The sequence below is a fragment of the Amphiura filiformis genome, chromosome 12, assembly GCF_039555335.1.
Source record: "Amphiura filiformis chromosome 12, Afil_fr2py, whole genome shotgun sequence".
In the NCBI taxonomy this organism is placed as follows: Eukaryota; Metazoa; Echinodermata; class Ophiuroidea; order Amphilepidida; family Amphiuridae; genus Amphiura; species Amphiura filiformis.
The window spans coordinates 63139291-63159738 of NC_092639.1; the positions used below are offsets into that span (position 1 = coordinate 63139291).

General features: G+C 38.2%; 1 protein-coding gene across 1 annotated transcript; it reads right to left on the reverse strand.

The window, feature by feature from the left end:
- Positions 1–426: 426 nt before the first annotated feature.
- LOC140166998 (uncharacterized) lies at positions 427–16016 on the reverse strand. The gene is made up of 10 exons (XM_072190479.1): positions 15329–16016; positions 13591–13769; positions 11753–12560; positions 11128–11306; positions 10752–10947; positions 9940–9992; positions 9500–9592; positions 6922–9096; positions 5547–5645; positions 427–1862 (listed from the first exon to the last, which is right to left on the reverse strand). The coding sequence occupies exons 1-10, from the start codon at positions 15894–15896 to the stop codon at positions 1710–1712; spliced, it is 4503 nt and encodes a 1500-aa protein (XP_072046580.1). The 5' UTR covers positions 15897–16016; the 3' UTR covers positions 427–1709.
- Positions 16017–20448: the final 4432 nt, after the last annotated feature.

Here is a 20448-nt window from a genome sequence, read left to right on the forward strand (position 1 = left end):
GTGCCCAAGTTTGATATAAAATTGGATCGGTTGAGCCCATATTTATTGGTCGAGCTATGAGTTTTAAAATATTGAACGAGACGAAGTCGAGTCCAATATTTTACAACTCATAGCGAGACCAATAAATATTGGGCGTAAAGCATCCAATTTTATCATTATTATGTTTTGGATCCAATATTTTCACACACTTGGATCCATCAAAACATAATCATGGTCATAATCGGTCAAATAATGAAGGAGCTAGAGCAAATTATAGCAAATGTTGACAGAAGAAGAAACAGAAAAACGAAACTACTAAAATACCAGAGTCTAGAAGAAAGAAACTACTGAAATACAAGAGACTAAAGAGATAGATTTTCAAAACCTGATAAAACAAAGTCAAACATAGGGAAATGTTTTTCTAGATGCTTATTTTTAATTCTCATCATTTTCCTCATAAGACAATGAAAAATAAAAGAAATATATAATTCAAAGTCAAATATAAGAACACCTTTTGTATAGATGTCTGTTTTCAATTCTCATAATGTTCCTCATAATACAAGGAAAAACAAAAGAAATAGATTTTTATTCTTTTTAAGTTATTCTTATCTTTGACTTTGTTTTATACCTACTTAAAACCGTACGAACTAACGTCTACGTCGACGTTTGGTAAATCGCAATCTCTCTATTTTCCCATGAAGCATTACGTATTTTGGCCTCTCCCCAGCAAACGCTGGAGGCGCATAGTATTGTAAATCGGCCTAATTGACAATATATTTACCAATGTCCTTGCACATGAAATTAAATCTGGTGTGATCATTGCGGCCATCAATGATCATTATCCTATCTATCAAATAACTCCACCATTACACCCGCGATTCTGACTTCAATCCGCCGTAAAGAAAAGATCTACAGAAAGTATGTATACCAACTGTCAAACTAGAATAAAGCCGCGAATGTAACATAACGCAATAGCTTACTACTTTGACCAGGCTTTAAAAAGTACCAGACATTATGTTAAAAATAGCTAAACAGTGTATGTGTATATTGGTATGATTGCTGTTGGTATTATCCAGGTCTGGAATTGAAAATTATATGTTTTGTCAGAAAAATTAATTAATAAATCATAAAACAACCGTGACTGAGGCTTTCTAAGAAATCAACCTCGAAGAATCCAAATTTAATTCAAAGCAAACTTGGAATATTTTGAATAATATTCTTGGTCGAAAAAAAAGGCCTAATATTTTCTCTTCTTTTATAGTTAATGGCACACTCATTTTAAATCCTAACACAATTGCTGATTTACGCATTCCTAGTTTGTTCATATTGGTACCTAATTGGCAAATAACATTCCAAACCCTGAGATTGATTTTCACCGCTTTTTAAACAATATTAATTCACCTCCACAAAGACGAAATACTTTTATTTTTTAAATCTCCGAAGTCTGGCTCCAGTGGTTGTGATTATACTAAACCTTACATTATTAAAACTGTGAAAGATTCAATTGCTTTAACTCTTACTCATCTTTAATTTATCTTTTTTAAGATAATTTGGCACGCTTCCAGTACTTAAAAGTACTGGCAGCGTTCCAAACAAATTACAAATTACCAATAACCCTTGCTCCCCCTTCTTAAGAAAAACCTTTCGGATAACAAAGCATGGGATAGATAATCTTCCGAAAAAAAAAAGCTTTTAAAATAACATTTAAACAAACATATCGCATAACCCCGTTAATGAGGTATAAAACAGCATATCAGGCAGAGGCCTAAGCGGAGGCCGAAACAGCAAAGGGGTTTTTGGTATTCTTCATTGGCGGCTCTTCTAGCCCCTCGTCTTCTCAGTCTTCTGTCAGCTTCTCTTCTATCAGCTGTTCTATATTCGTGCTGTTATTGAATGAAAACAAAATACATACATTAAGTTTGCTTCATCAATTCCTTTAATCTTCTTTAGGAAACCTCCTTTATTAGTGAATAAATCTTCAATTCAAGTGCATGTGAAGCATTTTCTTAATGAGAGAGTATACCCATTGTTCTTATAAATAACACGCCGCCAATTACATAATTACTAAAATAGTAGATAACAACAACTTTCACATCTTCCAGGCTGATCTTGCTATCCCTGCCTTGTTTCCTTTACCTCCACTATGCGCATTTTGTCGTAACAAAAATACCAGCAGAAATCAGTATTTTGCTACAAATCAATGCATACATGTTCATGGTACTTTTATTTTGCAGAAATCTGTTTTGAAGCAAGCGGCCCTAGAGGTGCAGTATGCATGACCCACCGGCGTGTGGATACGCTCTGGTGCTCACCAACGCTTGCCCCAGCTATTGGCAAATAGTTAGAATAGATCACTATCTTAGGCGGAGTAGAGATTCAGGCTCAAAACGGCAAAAGGGTGCCTGAGATGAGTTCAACCAGCAGCCAGTGATCAAAATCAGGGAGTCCTGAGACCTGAGCTATACACTTGGAGCTATGGTTGGAGACATTAGTGACAAGAACAAAGGGCGGATGAAGAATTCAATGCACTGCACATTCTCGGCCACTGGACAACTGTTGATAGGATCTGTGACCATTAACAGTATTCAGCAATTGAGCAACTTTAAATGATGACTACAATAAACGCACTAGGGTCAAGCCCCTACCTTAAACCCAGTTCTGAATCTGTATTAGCTTGTAATATTAATGATGTGAGCACCTTAAAGCCTTACGGACGGTTGTGCACGGAGAGAGGAGGAACACGGAAAGAAAATCTACTAACATGTAAGCAATCAATGTTTGTATCAACCTTAAATACAAGAACACTAAGAAGTATTTACCTTCAAGAGGAACTATGTGGCTTAGCTAAGCGTCACAACCAAGACATCATTGGATTACAGGAGCATAAAATATTCCACCTTGATGAACCAATTAGGCATGACCTCTTTGATGGATATCAACTAGTATCATCATTAGCATGGAGGAATAGAGCAGGCATAGCGGTTGGAAGTGATGGAGTACCAAGGCAAAGAAGACCCTTCTCTCCTGCATATGCATAACACCAAGGATATTATGTGCTACCTTTGGAGGAAGTCCCAAAACCACCATCATTGTCACATATTGGCCACTAATGTGTCTGATGAGAAAGAGTCAGAAGAACACTATATGCTACTGGACAAGTCCATCAAACAAGTTCCAGCTCACAACTTCCTTATGGTAATAGGCGACTTGAATACAAGAGTTTGCAAAATACACTACAAATTCCCCTACCATGATTCCATCAACAGAAATGGAGAATTGCTGCACACACTGGCAATAGAGAATGAACTGGTGATAGCAAATGTGAGCTTCTACCATCTAGTTTTAAGGCACAATTTGACTACATCCTTTTACGCAGGAAGTGGAGGAATAGCATTCTCAATTGTTGCACCTACAACTCCTTCGCAAGCATTGGATCGGATCACCGTGTTGTTACAGCAAAAGTACGTCTCCGCTTGAGATCGAATGGCAAGACACCACCGCGGAAGATCAGGTACAACTGGAAGGTTTTGGCACAAGACACGCAACTACAAGACCTGTACGCTGTTAAAGTACGGAATAGATTCAGTGCTCTGCAACATGAAAGTGAGGGCGATGAAGATGCTACATCCACATATCAATGTTTCATACAGACAAACAGAGAGGTTACGTAAGAACTGATACCAAAGGCCCCCAAACGCCATACGGGGACAATCTGGACTGATTCCAGAACAGAGAGTGCCCGGAATGAAGTGCATGAAGCATATGTGAAGGATACCCACGAATGCACTAGTGTATCAATGTCCGCACTACAAGCAAGGAAGAATCACCTAAAAGAGACATATGACCAAATTAATCAAGAAATCCTGGAACAAAAGATCAGCCAGGTAGAGAAAGCAGATCAAAATTGCCAGCACAAAGCTGTAACGAGATCAGTGAAAGGAGAACTGCCAAAAAAGGTCAGATCAAAGGGGACATAGAGAGTGAGATACTGCATTCTTGGTTTTCCCATTTCCAGCAACTACCTGGGAATCCACCAGTCATCACCAGGCAGCAAAGAAGGTCATCAATGAAGGAAAAAGTGCAGGTGATAATGAAATCACACCAGAAGTTTTAAAGAGATGCAACCTTTATAACATCATACTCTATTTCTGTAATGAAGCATTACTGCATGGTAGGAAACCCGAGCAGTGGTCAATTCTCAATCTCATCCCAATTCCTCAAAAGCGGTGATCTCAGAGAGGGAAAGAATTACAGAGGCATCTGTTTATCATCCATAGTGGCAAAGACCTACAACAGACTACTACTCAACGGAATTCGTCCCTTCCTGGATCCTGTACTACGAATGAACCAAAATGGCTTCCGCCCTGGAAAGTCGACAGAGTCACAAATACTGGCCTTGAGAAGAATTATTGAAGAGATAAACAACAACAATCTGCAAGCAGCACCGGTCTTCATCGATTTTAAAAAGACATTTGACACCATCCATCGAAGTAAAATGCTAGACATTCTAAGAGCATATGGAGTACCAGAGAAACTCGTGGCAGCTATTGGAAACACCTATGAGAACACTGTTGCCCATGTTACCACACCAGATGGAATCACCAACGACTTCATAATTCAGGCTGGAGTACTACAGGGGGACACACTTGCACCATTTCTATTTGTAACAGTCCTTGACTATGCTCTCCAGAAAGCACTACATGGGAATGAAGATCGTCTAGGGCTCACACTAAAAACAAGGAAAAGTCTGAGAATAGGACCGCAAACAATTACAGAAAACCAAGGCAATGGTTTGCAATATGGCTGCATCCCCAATCCGAACACTTGATGGACGCGAGCTTGAAGTAGTTGACGATTTCAAATACCTCGGGGCTTGGTTTGGCAGCAGTGAAAAGGATTTTCACATCAGGAAAGCCCAGGCATGGAGAGCCTGCAACAGCATGAACAAGATATGGAAGAGCAGCCTGCCTAAAAATCTTAAAACCAAGCTTTTTACCACCACAGTCGAATCAGTTCTGATGTATGGTGCAGAAACCTTGACAATTACATCAAAGTTTAGGAAGGCGCTTGGTGGTTGTTACACAACTGAGAAAGGCAATTAATGTTACCTGGCAGTCGCGCACCACCAATAAAGAGTTGTACGGCAATCTCTAACCAATTTCCAAAAGGGTGAAAACAAAAAGGCTGAGATTTGATGGAAACTGTGCCAGAAGTGAAACAGAGGCAGCTTCCAGAGTTTTGCTGTGGCAGCCTACGCATGGTAAAAGATCAAGAGGACAACCACGGAAGGACTACATTAAGCAACTAATCGAGGATACTGGACTAGAGAGACAAGACATTAAGAACTGCATGCAGAACAGAGTTGTGTGGAGAGCCATCAGCGGAGTCCGACTAGACAAGTCGACATAAGCAAGTATTAAAGCATCACACATTTTGAAATAAATTCTGCTCCGAATATATATCCCAAATTTGGCATACGCTAACTTTGACATAAACCGTTTTGGAATAGCGATAATTTATTAAAGGGTAGTTATTTTTAAAGACAAATTTGCAACTACTAAAGTTACCTCAAGTATGCCTGGATCTGCTCCTGCCTCTACCAGCAATCTGAACACTGTTCCATATCGTTTACGGCTGTCTTCATCGAGTTCCCGTGTCTGATGTCTCTATTAACAAAAATATTAATACATTTATAATGTGATTATTTTAGTTTTCGTATAAACAAGTGAGATAAAAAATATAAAGAAATCTTCCGATGTTTCATAACCTTCTCAACCTTCTAAAGTTAAGGTCAGCAGGGCGGTACACTTATCCTGGAACCTAGGGTTGAGTACAGATATTAGAACTGAGAATGGTCCCCCTTCTCTTTTTAAATGTGCGCAGGGATAACTCTTCTTGTACACGGGACCAACGTGAATTCCGAACCACGATACGTCTAAAAATGTTTGATCCCCCTTCCTTGATGTCCTAAAACAGAAACCAAAAAATAATTATTAACTGTTCAGCTAAAATTACCGTTTGGAGCTATTGCTCATTGGAGACATAGTGTAACACCCAAAGTGCGCAAATTTTGTTGAACTGAAGCTTGAGAGCCATATCAATTTGTAAGCGCTCTTTAGCAAAGTCATAGTTCATTGAATTTACAACCCTATGATAAAACAGGTGAAAATAGTAACTTTTTGCACAGGATTTAAAATTTAAAGAGAATTGCCCATTGCTCATTCTAATGGGGCTATTATGGACAATATAAGTGTGCTCTTTTATTCAATGACATAGAATTTGAAAAAAAATATTGTAAGGAACACTTGAGGTTTTGACTTTAAAAACCTACATTTTGGTCAGAGGTCCATTTTCCAGTTAAAGCTCACACAGCTCTTACGATGACATGCGCTCAACCGTGTAGTGTAATCAAAGACTGTGTAGATAATTCACTGCTTGCTTGGATGCTCTTGGACGAAAATGTGCGCTCAGGTGTATCGAGCTGGAAACTGTTCATAGATGGTTTATAAGAGAATCGTTTTTGTATAGAAACCTTTCCATATGACACAATTGAAATACTTAACACTCATACCAAAAATTGGAATGTGCATGCCTTGTCGTAAATGTTAACCCGGACTTTTACTCCCCCCCCATTAAGGACTGAATTTTTTGGATCCCCCCTTTATAGGACCCAAAATAGTTATGATCCTACCCATCTTTTCCAACCCCCACCAAATTATTTGTGAACACTCCCTTATGCCTTTTGGCCATGCCTACTTCTCTAAAGCCTCTTCTATTATTTTTATTATCGGTATTTTATTAAATCACATATCGTGGCCAAATGGCCAAATACACATTAAAACATTAAAAAGGTTTCGTGCGGAATCGTAGCATGACGTCATTGGAATTCAACAACGTGTATTTAAAATCAATTGAAATATAAACAAGAAAAATCTTCTTTACCTTAAGCTCACAATTTGTAACGGCCAAATGAAGTGGTGTATGTTGACGTCTCATCGTCTGGGCATTGGCATTGGCTCCAGCATCAAGCAATATCTTGCAGACGTGATCGTGACCATACTGTGCTGCTTCATGCAATGCCGTTTTCCTATCTCTCTCTACACCTGCTTCTGCGTTTACACTAGCCCCTGCTGAAAGTAAAGTCTGACAAATGCCATCGAGGCCATTCTGTGCAGCTATCATTAGTGCAGTCATTTCCTGGTTTTGTCGTGTTCTTGCATTGGAATCAGCTCCAGCACAAAGTAAGACTTTGCAGACATTAACGTGATCATTTTGTGCAGCTTGATGTAAGGCCATCCTTTCATCGTTTACTATGCCAGCCTTTTCATTAACAATAGCTCCTGCTTCAAGTAGAATCCGACACACGGCATCATGACCATTTTGAGCAGCTATTAATAGAGGGCTTATTCCAGATCTACTTCGTGTCGCATTTGCTCCAGCATCAAGTAATATCTTGCAGACTTCGTCGCGGCCATCCTGTGCTGCTAGACATAATGGTGTTTTTGAACCCATCTCTACACCTGCTCGTGTATTAACAGTAGCACCTGCCTTAAGTAAAGTCTGGCATACGGTACCGTGACCTTCCTGGGAAGCTAGCATAAGTGGAGTTACCGCCTGGCCTGTTCGTGTTTTTGCGTTGACATTAGCTCCAGCATCAAGCAATGTCTTGCAGACGTTATCGTGGCCATTTTGGGCAGCTTTATGCAACGCCATTTTTTCATCCATTTCTATGCCAGCGTTTTCATCACCAATAGCTCCCTCATAAAGTAGAATCCGACACACGGCATCATGGCCATTTTGAGCAGCTATCCACAACGGAGTTATTTCATGTCCAAGTCGCGTCTTCGCATTGATATTTGCTCCGGCATCCAGTAATATCCTGCAGACATCATCGCGACCATCCTGTGCAGCTAGATGTAATGGCGTTATTGAATCCATCTCTACACCTGCTCGTGCGTTAACAATAGCACCTGCTTTAAGTAAACTCTGGCACACGATACCGTGACCATGCTGGGAAGCTGTCATAAGTGGAGTTACTTCCTGGCCCGATTGTGTTTTTGCGTTTACATTAGCTCCAGCATCAATTAGCAGCTTGCAGAAGTTATCGTGACCATACTTTGCGGCTTGATGCAATGCTATGCCCTCACCCATCTGCACACCCGCTCTTGCGTTAACAAGAGCACCTGCTCCAAGTAAGATATGACCCACGACATCTTGACCTTCCTGGGCAGCTAACCAGAGTGGGGTTACCTCTTGACCCTTTCGTGTTTTTGCGTTGACTTTAGCTCCAGCAGCAAGTAATTTCTTGCAGATGTTATCACTGCCTGACTGTGCAGCTTTATGCAATGGTGTTGTCTCATCCATCTGTACACCAGCTCTATCGTCAGCGATAGCACCTGCTTGAAGTAACACCTGACACACAGTACCATGACCATTCTGAGCAGCAAGCCATAGTGGCGTTACTTCATGTCCCACTTTGGTTCTTACATTGACCTCAGCTCCAACGTCAAGTAGCACCTTGCAGACGTTATCATGACCATTCGCCGTAGCTTCATGTAATGGAGTTGTCTCGTAGGCTTCCAGACCTGCTCTTACGTTAACTATGGCACCTGCTTGAAGTAGCATCTGACACATAGTACCATGACCATTCTGAGCAGCAAGGCATAGTGGCGTTAATTCATGTCCTTCTTTAGATCTTACATTGACCTCAGCTCCAGCATCAAGTAGCACCTTGCAGACAGTATCATGACCATTCATCGCAGCTTCATGTAATGGGGTTGTCTCGTACGCTTCTTCCAATCCAGTTCTGCAGTTAATTTTGGCACCTGCTTGAAGTAGCACCTGGCAAACAGTACCATGACCATTCTTAGCAGCAAGCCACAGTGGAGTCACTTCGTGCCCCTGTTTGGTTATTGCATTGACCACAGCTCCAGCGTCAAGTAGCACTTTGCAGACGTTATCATGACCACTCATCGCAGCTTGGTGTAATGGCGTTTTTTCATCAAACTCAGGACCAGCTCTATGGTTAACAATAGCACCTGCTCGAAGTAATATCTGACAAACAGCTGAATGGCCATTGGAAGAGGCTTCATGTAAGGGAGTAAAATCGAATTCGGACTAGACAAAGCAGAAAAAGCGAATGAAAAAAATATGTATGGGTTACCTTTTGTTACTTTATAATGATTGAATTTGGTTTTCGTGTTTTCTATTATAAATGATTAGTTGTTGAAATTTTGTAGTTAATCTACTATGAAGGTAGCTGAAATCTAAATAAATTTGGCACTACATTTTGTCATCATAATTATTGCAATACACAGCATGATATAAACTATATTAAATCAGGAATAAATTATACTTATCTACTCTCTCAAAAGCTAATCGAAAGTCAGTGTGTACGTCTCTAAAAGGTAATCTCAGGTTTCACTTTGTAAATGCATGGTTATGAACAAATCTTGCAATAGACACAACGTTAACGAGGTCTATATTGACGATTTAAATACGTTTAAATTGTTTCATTTACCATGTGAGAGCAATTGACATCAATTCCCTTCTGTAATAAGTACTTGCAAGTGTTGTAATCACCAGCTGCAGCCGCAAGGCATAGATCGCGTATCTGTCGATAGAAAGATGCAAAATATTAACAATTGAAATTACTTTTTGTATTTCACAGACTTAATCATTCGGTTATAAAAAAAATGAAACATTTCACAGCCATTTGCAGCCAAGGGTATTACGACTCCCTACATTTGATAGCCAAATGCATCCGGTGAAAGTCACTTCCTGGACACTTCATTACTGACATTAGACACCCAGCTTCAAGAACGTTAGGAGGACGAGACGATTGATAACATGATGATATTTTAGACAACCAAGAAAGATACTCGGTAATGGCATCATTTTTCAGGCAGACGTAAGATAACGAAACATCATTGAATAGACTACAGAGAGTGTTTAGAATACCTGTTCATCACGTGATCGCAATTTGTCATCTTCTTTGTCGTCACTTTGCAAATCTGTTTTCATAATGAGAAGAAAAACGAAGTTTTGCTAATCATATAAAATATAATAACAAATTGGAATAGCTTGTGCCTTGGTTCTTAAAACAAATAAACACAACAACTTTATAGAAAATGCTGTTATCCGCTTGTTGAAAACCCCTTCAGAAATTATTACATAGTAATTTTAATTTAAACTTAATTTACGTTTGTAAAGATTATCGTTCATCCAGGTAGTAAACAATAATATTTGTACTATAATCTAGTTAACTGGACTTATTATTGAGTGGGAAAAATTCTCGTCCAATCCTGAACGCATCACCAGCCCTACTGATCTTCTGGCGGTAAAATAAGATAACTCTCAGGTTGAACTCAAATGTAATGCCTGTAATACAACAACCGCTTCACATGTCAATGAACTTTTACCGCTAGAAGATCAGTAAGGCTGATAATGCGTTTAGGATTGGACGTGGACATTTCCCCTACTCCAAAATAGTATGTCCAGTTGACTAGATTATAGTACAATATTGTTAAACTTAATTTAATCTTAATACAAATATATAATACTAGTATCTACAATACAAATCAATCTGCATCCAAACCCTTTATGCCAAAATTGCATGACTAATGATCAGACGGATGGGATTATTGATTCAATGGTCTTAAAATTACAACTTTGCAAATTTTATATACATTACAAATTTAAAAAATGGACATACTGACTAATTCTTGCACGGTTTTTTATATTTTTTTTATTGATTTACAATTTGTTCTTACCACGAACAGGTGTACCAGCTTTTATAGCTCCTTGAACCTCAGCTTTCACACGTCTTCTTACGCCCGTTTGCGATGTTGTTTTTGGTTGTATCAAGGAAGACGCAGTGTTAATATTGTCAGATGATGCCACTGGTGTAGAGGAAGATTCAAGGGAAATTCTGTCTGTCTCATCAAATGAGGAAGATATAGTTGTAGTCTGTTCCGATATGGCATAATTTTCATAAAGAAAAAACGAAAAGGATATAATCGATGAAGTACCTTTTTTTTTTTTTAACGGAGGAGAGAGTGAAATATCAAAAAGAGTGAGATTACACTGAGCATTAGTTGTTTTTCATTCAAAATTGGTGTCAAAGTAATAAAATGCAAACGATCTTACCTCTGTTGCATGCGTATCTGTCCTAGGGCTACGGTCCTGATGTATACCTGTTCCTGGTCTATGGTCCTGATTCCATGTTACAGTCTGTAGAGGATGACTATCTATTTCAAACTCCTCTGAAAGATTTTTATCATATAGCTCCGATTGCTCGTCCGTATCCACCAAAGGAACACTTCCATCTAAAAAATAGATCATTACCAAAAATATATAAGCATTACAATATAAACTCTTACTTGAAAAAATGTTTTCTATATTACAAGCACACTTTGTATTTCCACCATTGAAAAAGATCAAATCAGTGATATCTTCAGGAATTTGTGCTTTTAACTGAAATTTAAATGTTCCGAAAAAGCACAAACCCAGTGTTGAGTGCAGTTATCTTGTCATGTCATTATCCATCACGCGTACCCCCCATCAAACACAAAATGTTCTTAAACATATCATATTTCGACATTTCAACTTTTCTGGCTACCTTTTCTAACCTTTATGTCGAAAACGGTTTGTATTTGCTGGGATACTAACAATACCTCAGTTGTAATAAAACAATATATTATTAACTGATGCACTAGTTATTTAAGTATCAAAATCATGCCTTTCATTATTAAAATGCCAGAGTCACACGTACCTGCTTGATATTTATTCTGGAAAGGGGTAATCTCTTTCATTTTATCTTTACTTATTTCTACATATTTTTCCATGCGTTCAATTATCTTCTGTCGAACAGCAACATCCATTTGAGCAGCCACTGCTTTTTTTGCTGGAAGCACCGTTCTAATCCACCATAAACATCTTGGATTTTCACAGTCTTCAAACTCATAGACTACTTCCATATATGCCTTTAAGATCTCAACACGATATGTATGTAATGCTAATGCAGGGAACGCAATGGATCTCAGATCTTGTCGATCTGCAGACCTCAGTGTCGTATGTAAAGCAGTTCTAAACTTTGCCATGGTTCCGGGGCCTTCATCCAGCCGAACTTCTACGTGGAATAGTCTTTTGTTTTGCCCTATGTTCCCTGCAGACGTACAGACGACACCTCGATTCACATACAGCCCGCCTTTTGCTTTTTCTTGGGCATATTCTTGTCGAACAAGGTCCCCAGCCGCGTCCAATAATCCATCCACATCATCTGCGCCAGGGTAGATAAATCTCACCAACGCCTCAGTGTCTTCATTAATAATATCGCCTTCTTGTATCTGTATGTGAACATGACGTCCAAATGCATCCATTATTATTCTTTCCTCCTCTTTGGCTGTTGTGTTTGGTTGTATCAAGGGAATATTATTAGTTGCGTCAGTTGATGCAGAGGCAGCATTGATATCGTCAGAGAATGACATAGGTGTAAAGGAAGACTCATGGCTAATTCTGCCTGTTTCGTCAAATGTAGAGGAAGATATGGCTGTGGTCTGCTCAGACACGCAATTACTTTCCTGAAAAGAAAAAAAAAAAAAAAACGTGTTATCGAATAAAGTATTTATTTGTGAAGAAATTCATCAGGTTTGTTGATAATTATAATTTGGAGTTTTCATATTACAAAACCAACATTTTGATACTCACCTGACAGTTTCGTATGTCTTGAACGACATACTTCTTGAGAGTGAATAACAAAGTAAGTCATCCATAGCAGATCATGATATTCAACAGAACCATAGAATTCAACTGGGACGTATTACAGAAGGACTGTGATGCTAGTACTCGCTTCATCAGAGAATCAATATGGATTCGCAAGAGAGGTGCTGCCGTGATGAACAGGGACGAGAGGCCTATCATTTAAGTCACGTGTATGACCCTCTCCTCAAGACCACGCCCCTTTGGGATGGAGCTGTGTTACTCACCTTGGTCTGGGGCGGACATTTTAAAAATGAATTTAGGAGAGCAGCAACGACATCACTTGCATTACATTCCAGATGTTAAATCTACATCATATGCAAAATTTGAGGAAATTCGCACGAGTCCGTTTTATTTTAGGGCCATTTGTCTATAACTGGTCTTTACATGTAGCCCTATGGAGAGAGTACCCGTTGAGGGCGCTATAACCCCCATTTTAGGAACAAAAATGTGATTTAAAAAAAACGGACTTGTGCGAATTTTCTAAAATTTTCAGAGTATGTAGTATGAACATGTAGAAATATAATCAAGTAGTTGCCCTATCTGCTCTCCTCCAAAAAAATAAAAAGTCCTATACCTCAATGATAATGAAACCTAGGTGTACTACCAGCAAAGAGAATGATGGGATACCAATCACTCTGAAGAAGTATGTCGTTCAAGACATACGAAACTGTCGATCAGGTCAGTGTCAAAATTTTTGTTTTTGTAATAATTATTAAAACTCCAAATTAAAGTACTTATTGTTGCCGAATAATGGCGAAGAGAGCGAAATATTAAAAGTGATGAGATTTTACTGAGCATGTGTTTCGTTCAAAACTGTGGTCAATGTAACATAATTACAACCAATCTTACCTCCTTTGCAAGAGTATCTGTTCCAGTGCTACGGTCCTGCTTTAGTGTCAGAGTCTGTAAAGGATAACTTTCTATTTCAGCCGCCACCGCATGGTGTTTATTTGTAAAAGAGGTAAATGTCCCCGGTATATCACGTAACTTCGATAACTCATCGGTATCCTCTAAAGAGGCACGTTCATCTATAATTATAATAAATAATTAGCAAAAATATGATTATGCATTACGTTTATGATTTGTATTTAAAGTCTGTATTTATGGAACTCGATTGTTAGTTTCCTATTAACCGCCCGCATCACTTTTTCAATTTGACCAAAACTTTCATTATTTTCATAAACAAGTCAATTATCTGAACATTGAAATGGAAATAATCAAAATTGAAACTCTCAAAATGTCTGACATCCCCTGCTGATCATAATCAGCACTTTTTCTTAGTTGTAGGGGTAGAGGATGTAGTAAATAATGCAAATTAAAGGATTACCTCATCATGTTTCTAGTGAATACAAAAATTGCTAATTTCTTTTCATTTTTATGAAAACAAATTACAATCTTTTCTCAATCTGTTGCAAAATGTCTGTAAAGATGATCTAAGCATTAATACCTGTTTTGAGATGGTCTTTCATCAACAATATATACTTTGGTACTGGTGGGGTACCTAAATTTGGAGAAAGCTGTTCATAAAATCATTGATTTTGTTGACATAATGGATAATGAAAAGAGACCGAATAATGAATAATGAAATAGTGACCTCGTCCTTTTTTTTAAACATCCAATCGGAAACTAATAATCGAGTTCCATTGGCCTAAAACAACATGTGTTTACATCATTAAGGCAGGTTGGAGGGGACCATGACCTAGCGGGTGTTTGCACTCAAATATTGAGACAAGTAAAGCTGACACACAAGGGGAATGGTATCGGTTCTATAAAGGAGATGCCGAGGAAAACGCTCACAACATTTGGGCGTAAAAATGTAAAGTTTTGGGGGATAAAAATGTGTACGAAAGGTCAAAAGGTGTTTCCCAGCTACATACTCTTTAAGTAAATGTCATTAGATTTATAAAGTTTACTTCGAGGACTGTTAAATATCAATTTTAATAATTTGCCATAAAATTTGTATTATATCGCGAATATCAAAAATCAAAATTATTTGATATCAGAAGGACATCCCTGGTATTCAGAATGCAATTCGATATGTCTGCTGTGCACTCATATCCCAGAAAATAAATACTGTGTAAACGTTGCTATCATGCCTTTCAATATTATGTTGCCAAGGGTAGACCTACCTTGTTGATCTGTATTTTCTTTTTACTTATGTCTACATATTTCATTATCTGAATCATCTCCACTTCTTATGGCAGGTTTCTTCAGAGCGGGGCACATATGCCATAAAATGTGTATTTCGCGGATTTCAAAAAAACAAAATTCTCGTATTCAGAATGCAGTTCAATATGTCTAATGTGCTCTCATGTCCCACAAACAATAATGTGCAAACGTCCATATCCCAGCCCTTAAGATAAAAAATATTCAGCTGATTTGTGTTTTTCAGTGGAATCCATATAATATTCGGTCATTGCACAACCGAGTGTCGAATGCAAAGTTCTTAAAGAATGCAATTGCACGAACTATCCATCATACACTAATGCGCCAGTTTAAATAAAACGATATGTTATTAAATACTGCATTAACTATTAAAACTTTTAAATAACGCACTTTAATATTATGTTGTCAAGGGCACGCCTACCTTGTTGATCTCTATTATTATGGAAATACGAATTCTCCATTTTCTGTTTACTTATGTCTATATATTTTGTCATCTGAATCATCTCCACTGCTCTTTCTGCCGGAATCGCCGTTCTGATTAACCGTAAACATCTTGGGTTTTCGCATTCTTCAAACTCGTAGACTACTTCCATAAAAGATGATAAAAACTCATCAGGGCATAATGCTAATCCAGGGAACGCAATGGATTTTAGATCTTGTTTATCTGCAGACCTCAGTGTTGTATGCAAAGCTGTTATAAACTTTGCGGGGGCTTCATCCAGCCCAACCTCTACGTGGAATAGTCTTTTGACCTGCCCTATGTTCCCTGCAGACGTGCAGACGACACCTCGATTCACATACAGTCCACCTTTTGCTTTTTCTTGGACATATTCTTGTCGAACAAGGTCCCCAGCCGCGTCCAATAATCCATCAAGGTCATCTGCACCAGGGAAGATAAATCTCACCAAGGACTCGGTGTCTTCATTAGTGATATCACCTTCTTGTATCTGTATGCGAACATGACGTCCAAATGCGTTCATTGTTCTCATTTTGCCATTTTGCGCTGTTGTGTTTAATGGTTGTGTCAAGGAAAAGCTATTGGTTGCGTCAGTTGATGAAGACGCATCATTAATATTGTCAGATAATACCACTGGTTTAGAGGATGATTCAAGAGAAATTATGTCTGTCTCGTCAAATGTAGAAGATATGGAATTACTCTCCTAAAGAAAGAGAAAAACATAATCAATGAAGTACTTACTATTAGCGAATAACGCCAGAGAGGGTGAAATATCAAGTGAGATTATACTGAGCATTTGTTATTTGTTTTGTTTTTTGTTGTTGTTGTTGTTGTTTTGTTTGTTTTTGTTTTATGGGGGGTCCATGTTATAAAATTCAAACGAATCTGACCTCCGTTGCAATCGTATGTGTTCCTGGGCTAATGTCCTGCTTTCGTATATCTGTTCCTGAACTCCGTTCCTGCTTCGGTGTCTGTAAAGGATGACTTTCTATTCCAGGTCCCACCACGTGGTGTGTATCATTTAGCTCCGATAACTCATCCGTATTCTCCAACTCCAAAGGGGCACGTTCATCTACATAATAGATCATTTCCCAAATATATGTATGCATTACGATATCAACTTTCACTTTAATTTTCTTCAATATTTGCAAGAACATGTTGTGTTTTTACCCACCTTAAATAAAATATAATTAGTGACATTAGAATTATTCGACGAATTGAAAGTCAACTGTTTCATAAGTGCACAAACCCAGTTTCAAGCGCAATTAATCTTAAATATTGTACTTCCGATTATCCATCATACACTAGGAGTTTTAATAAAATGATATGTACGCCTACCTTGTTGATCTCCATTATGGAAATACGAATTCTTCATTTTCTGTTTATTTATGTCTATATATTTCGTCATCTGAATCATCTCCACCGCTCTTTCTGCTGGAATCACCGTTTTGATTAACTTTAAACATCTTGGATCTTCACAGTCTTCAAAGCCATAGACTACTCCCATAAATGCTGATAAAAACTTATCAGGGCATAATGCTAATCCAGGGATCGCAATGGATCTTAGATCTTGTTCATCTGCAGACATTAGTGTCGTATGCAAAGCAGTTATAAACTTTACGGGGCTTTTATCTAGCCGAACGTCTACGTGGAACAGTCGTTTGTGTTGCCCTATGTTCCCTGCAGAAGTACATATGACACCGCCTCTTGCTTTTGCTTGGACATATTCTTGTCGGACAATGTCCCCAGCCGCGTCCAATAATCCATCAAGGTCATCTACGCCAGGGTAGATAAATCTCACCAACGCCTCAGTGTCTTCATTAGTGATATCACCTTCTTGTATCTGTATGCGAACATGACGTCCAAATGATTCCATTATTGAATTCGTGTTTCTGTTAAAATAAGAGTAACTAATTACTTAATTACAAGTAAGTAAGTAAGTAAGTAAGGTAGGTAGGTAGGTAGGTAGGTAGGTAGGTAGGTAGGTAGGTAGGGTAAGTAAGTAAGTAAGTAAGTAAGTAAGTAAGTAAGTAAGTAAGTAAGTAAGTAAGTAAGTAAGTAAGTAAGTAAGTAAGTAAGTAAGTAAGTAAGTAAGTAAACATTAGAAGAAAACATTATAATGACATTTTGAAGATCAATGTTTCATCTGTAGTTGATGACACACACAATAACCTTCTGGACCATTCAATTTTACCATAGACGTCGCTAGTCCGAATCTGGAAAACACTGCTTTAGTGTGATAGTCCGACACTGCGCTAGTCCAAAACGAACCACAACACTAGTCCGAATCTAAAAAAAACACTTCATCAGTCCTACACTGCGTTAGTCTGAATCTGAAAAGCAATGCGTTAGTTCAAATTTGGGAACCGCTGCGCATGCAGAAAGAATGTGCAAACAAACTGGATTGTAGTTTTGTGTAACCCATAAAATAAGAGTGAATTGTGGTGACAACATTTTTGATAAAATTTCGGCCCGGAATTTCGGTAATGACGTAGACTACTCCGTAGTCCACTTGCCCATTGTGCATACTCTGGATATTGCATTTAAGCTTAAAACTCCGATTTAATTAATTTGTGCACAATTTATAGATTTTCACAACTGATCATCTTTTCAGTCACCGTACTCCCTCTGTTTGTTAGCTTCCCAAGTGGACTACTGACTTTGGATTGCGGTTTACATGCTTAACACGGCTGTCTATGAGCCTCTATGGATGAGATTGTCGGAAATCTGGCCTACTAAAATTGGCCATGATGTAATGCATCTTTAAATGGATCGGGCTTGTGATTGGTCACCCAGATCTCGTTATTGTTTGCCTCCCGACACGTACCATTACCATTAACTATACATGGTACATGGTACACAATTATCTATGGAATGCGGCGCTTTTGTGCTGGCGCGAAAGTTGGTGGATGAACGTACGCATCTAGCGTGTATTGTACCACCATTGTTTAATAGTCTTGTGGTTAGATTTGATTGATAAACAAGTATGATTGACAGTGTGTTTTAGAGAACGAAGTCCCGGGGTAAAAGTGAAAGTCCATAGTCGATTTTTAACTCGGATAATAAACTGGCAGATTCTAAAATTAGAATTGTTCAGTATTGAAGTGCTTATATAATGAAATTATGATGTTGCATGCAATAATATAAGCCTACGTATATTTTACTTTTACTGTCACTAATATAATTATATAAACTTTTTCATAACACTTTTATACTAGTATTTTGATGTAATAAATATCAGTATAATTTCTAGTTCAACTGAATGCTTTCATCATGATTAATAACATGTTTTATTTATCAAAAATCGACTATGGCATAGTCTAGTAATGACGGAGTTATCAACGTCAGTTATCCTTCAAAAATGGCATTAATTATTTTGTTATCAGTGACCAAATTCGTAAACATTGTCTTTGTATTAATGAATGGCTAGAGCAGAACTACTAGTATTAAGAAGCATTTTCTTTTACCAATGATTACTAATGACAACATTTGTTTGATACAATTTTGGTAATGACGGTGTTTCCCTTCAAATGTCATTGTTTTGTGATCAATGAATTATCATAATCTAAAAAGTTAACTTCGCCAAAAGCATGAATTGTTTTCGTATTACTTGGCCGAGAAGTACTAATAATTACCGAGTCACTAATTTACTAATAAACCAATCATTTGCTACATGAGTGATTACGTCGTTAAATGTACCGAGTATGAGTGCTAAATAATTACTTTGAAAAAGCCATAAAACTACCGGCCCCCGCACTCCGTGCATCCACGGATATTCATGCTTGTCGGTGAACTTGAACTTAAAAACACCCCCTTTTGCATCTCATTTCGCGAAGTTTTCAGGGGAAAAACACCCCTTTTTTAGCGATTTCGCGAATTATTTGCCCTTCGACATTGCCCCTATTTTCGCTATTTAACGCGAACGATATTTCTAACATACCCTTTTCTAACAGAAACGCGTATAAGGTTTACTCACAGGCCCACGATGGCTAATGCAGAGGCTAAATGTATGAACTTCAATCACTTGGCCGGGTGCACACCGGATGCGCCGAACGGTAAATTGTGAAACTGCGATATTTTCGTAAAACCACAGAAGATAATATCTCCGTACAGCACGAATGAGCCGTAAATGTCCTCAATTGTATTCTGAGTTACAGTGTAAAATGGGCATGAAGGTCGTATTCATAGGTACCTCAATTGGGTGCTACGTGTACCTCATTTAATGAGATACACGTAGCACCAAATTGAAATACCTATGAATATGACCTTCATGCCCATTTTACACTGTAACTCAGAATACAATTGAGGACATTTACGGCTCATTCGTGCTGTACGGTCACATATAATAACATTTTTCCTCTTCTCTGGTCAAGAGAAGTGATATTTCGATGAAAATACCCTTTTTTCCATTTTGCGAAAACGTGGTTTGAAAAAACACCCTGTTTCGCGAATCGCGTTTCTTCATCTGAAAAATGAAAACACCCCTTATTTCGCGAAATTTTCGACGAGCATGAATACCCGCGGATGCATGGGCCTAAAACTACATATATCAAAACGTGCTTAAGAAATACTGAGGAGAAACTACAACCTATGGGTAAAATAACTAAATTTCCATTTTCTTTTGTGGATATAAAAAACATCAACGGTCCGTTTTATGGGGTTAAAGACCACTTGTCGCGCGGGTGTCCAAGACCAAAGCAGAAACTGACACTTTTTCATCCATACGGAGCGGTGTCTAAGGGGGGAAGTTTAAACATGAAGGCCCAAGGCTATGTTACACTATTATTGCTTTGAACAAAAACAATGTACGGGTGTCAAAAACAGAAGCCAATTAAATGCGCCACTTTTTTTTTATTTCCTTAAAGCCATATTGTAACGTTTCCATAAAAAATAACGATTAATATTAATATCTTTCCATAAAATGTAAGCTTTTACTGATGTCGAAATAGTAACAAAAGTTGAAACATACCACTGATAGCCAGAATGGAGTCAAGTGACTGTCAAAGTGCAGTAAACTAGCACTGACTCTCAAAGGGAGTCGCCTGACTGTCACAAGAGAGTCAGTTGATTCTCCCTGTGGAGTC

What these genes read in the sequence shown, in the direction of transcription:
- LOC140166998 (XM_072190479.1), bottom strand. Translation starts at nt 15,896, where the DNA reads ATGAGAACAATGAACGCATTTGGACGTCATGTTCGCATACAGATACAA. An exon ending in AGCTGGTACACCTGTTCGTG is followed by an intron (nt 9,993 to 10,751) that starts GTAAGAACAAAT and finishes TTATGAAAACAG; the next exon opens with ATTTGCAAAGTGACGACAAA. An exon ending in TTACAAATTGTGAGCTTAAG is followed by an intron (nt 5,646 to 6,921) that starts GTAAAGAAGATT and finishes TTTTGTTAATAG; the next exon opens with AGACATCAGACACGGGAACT.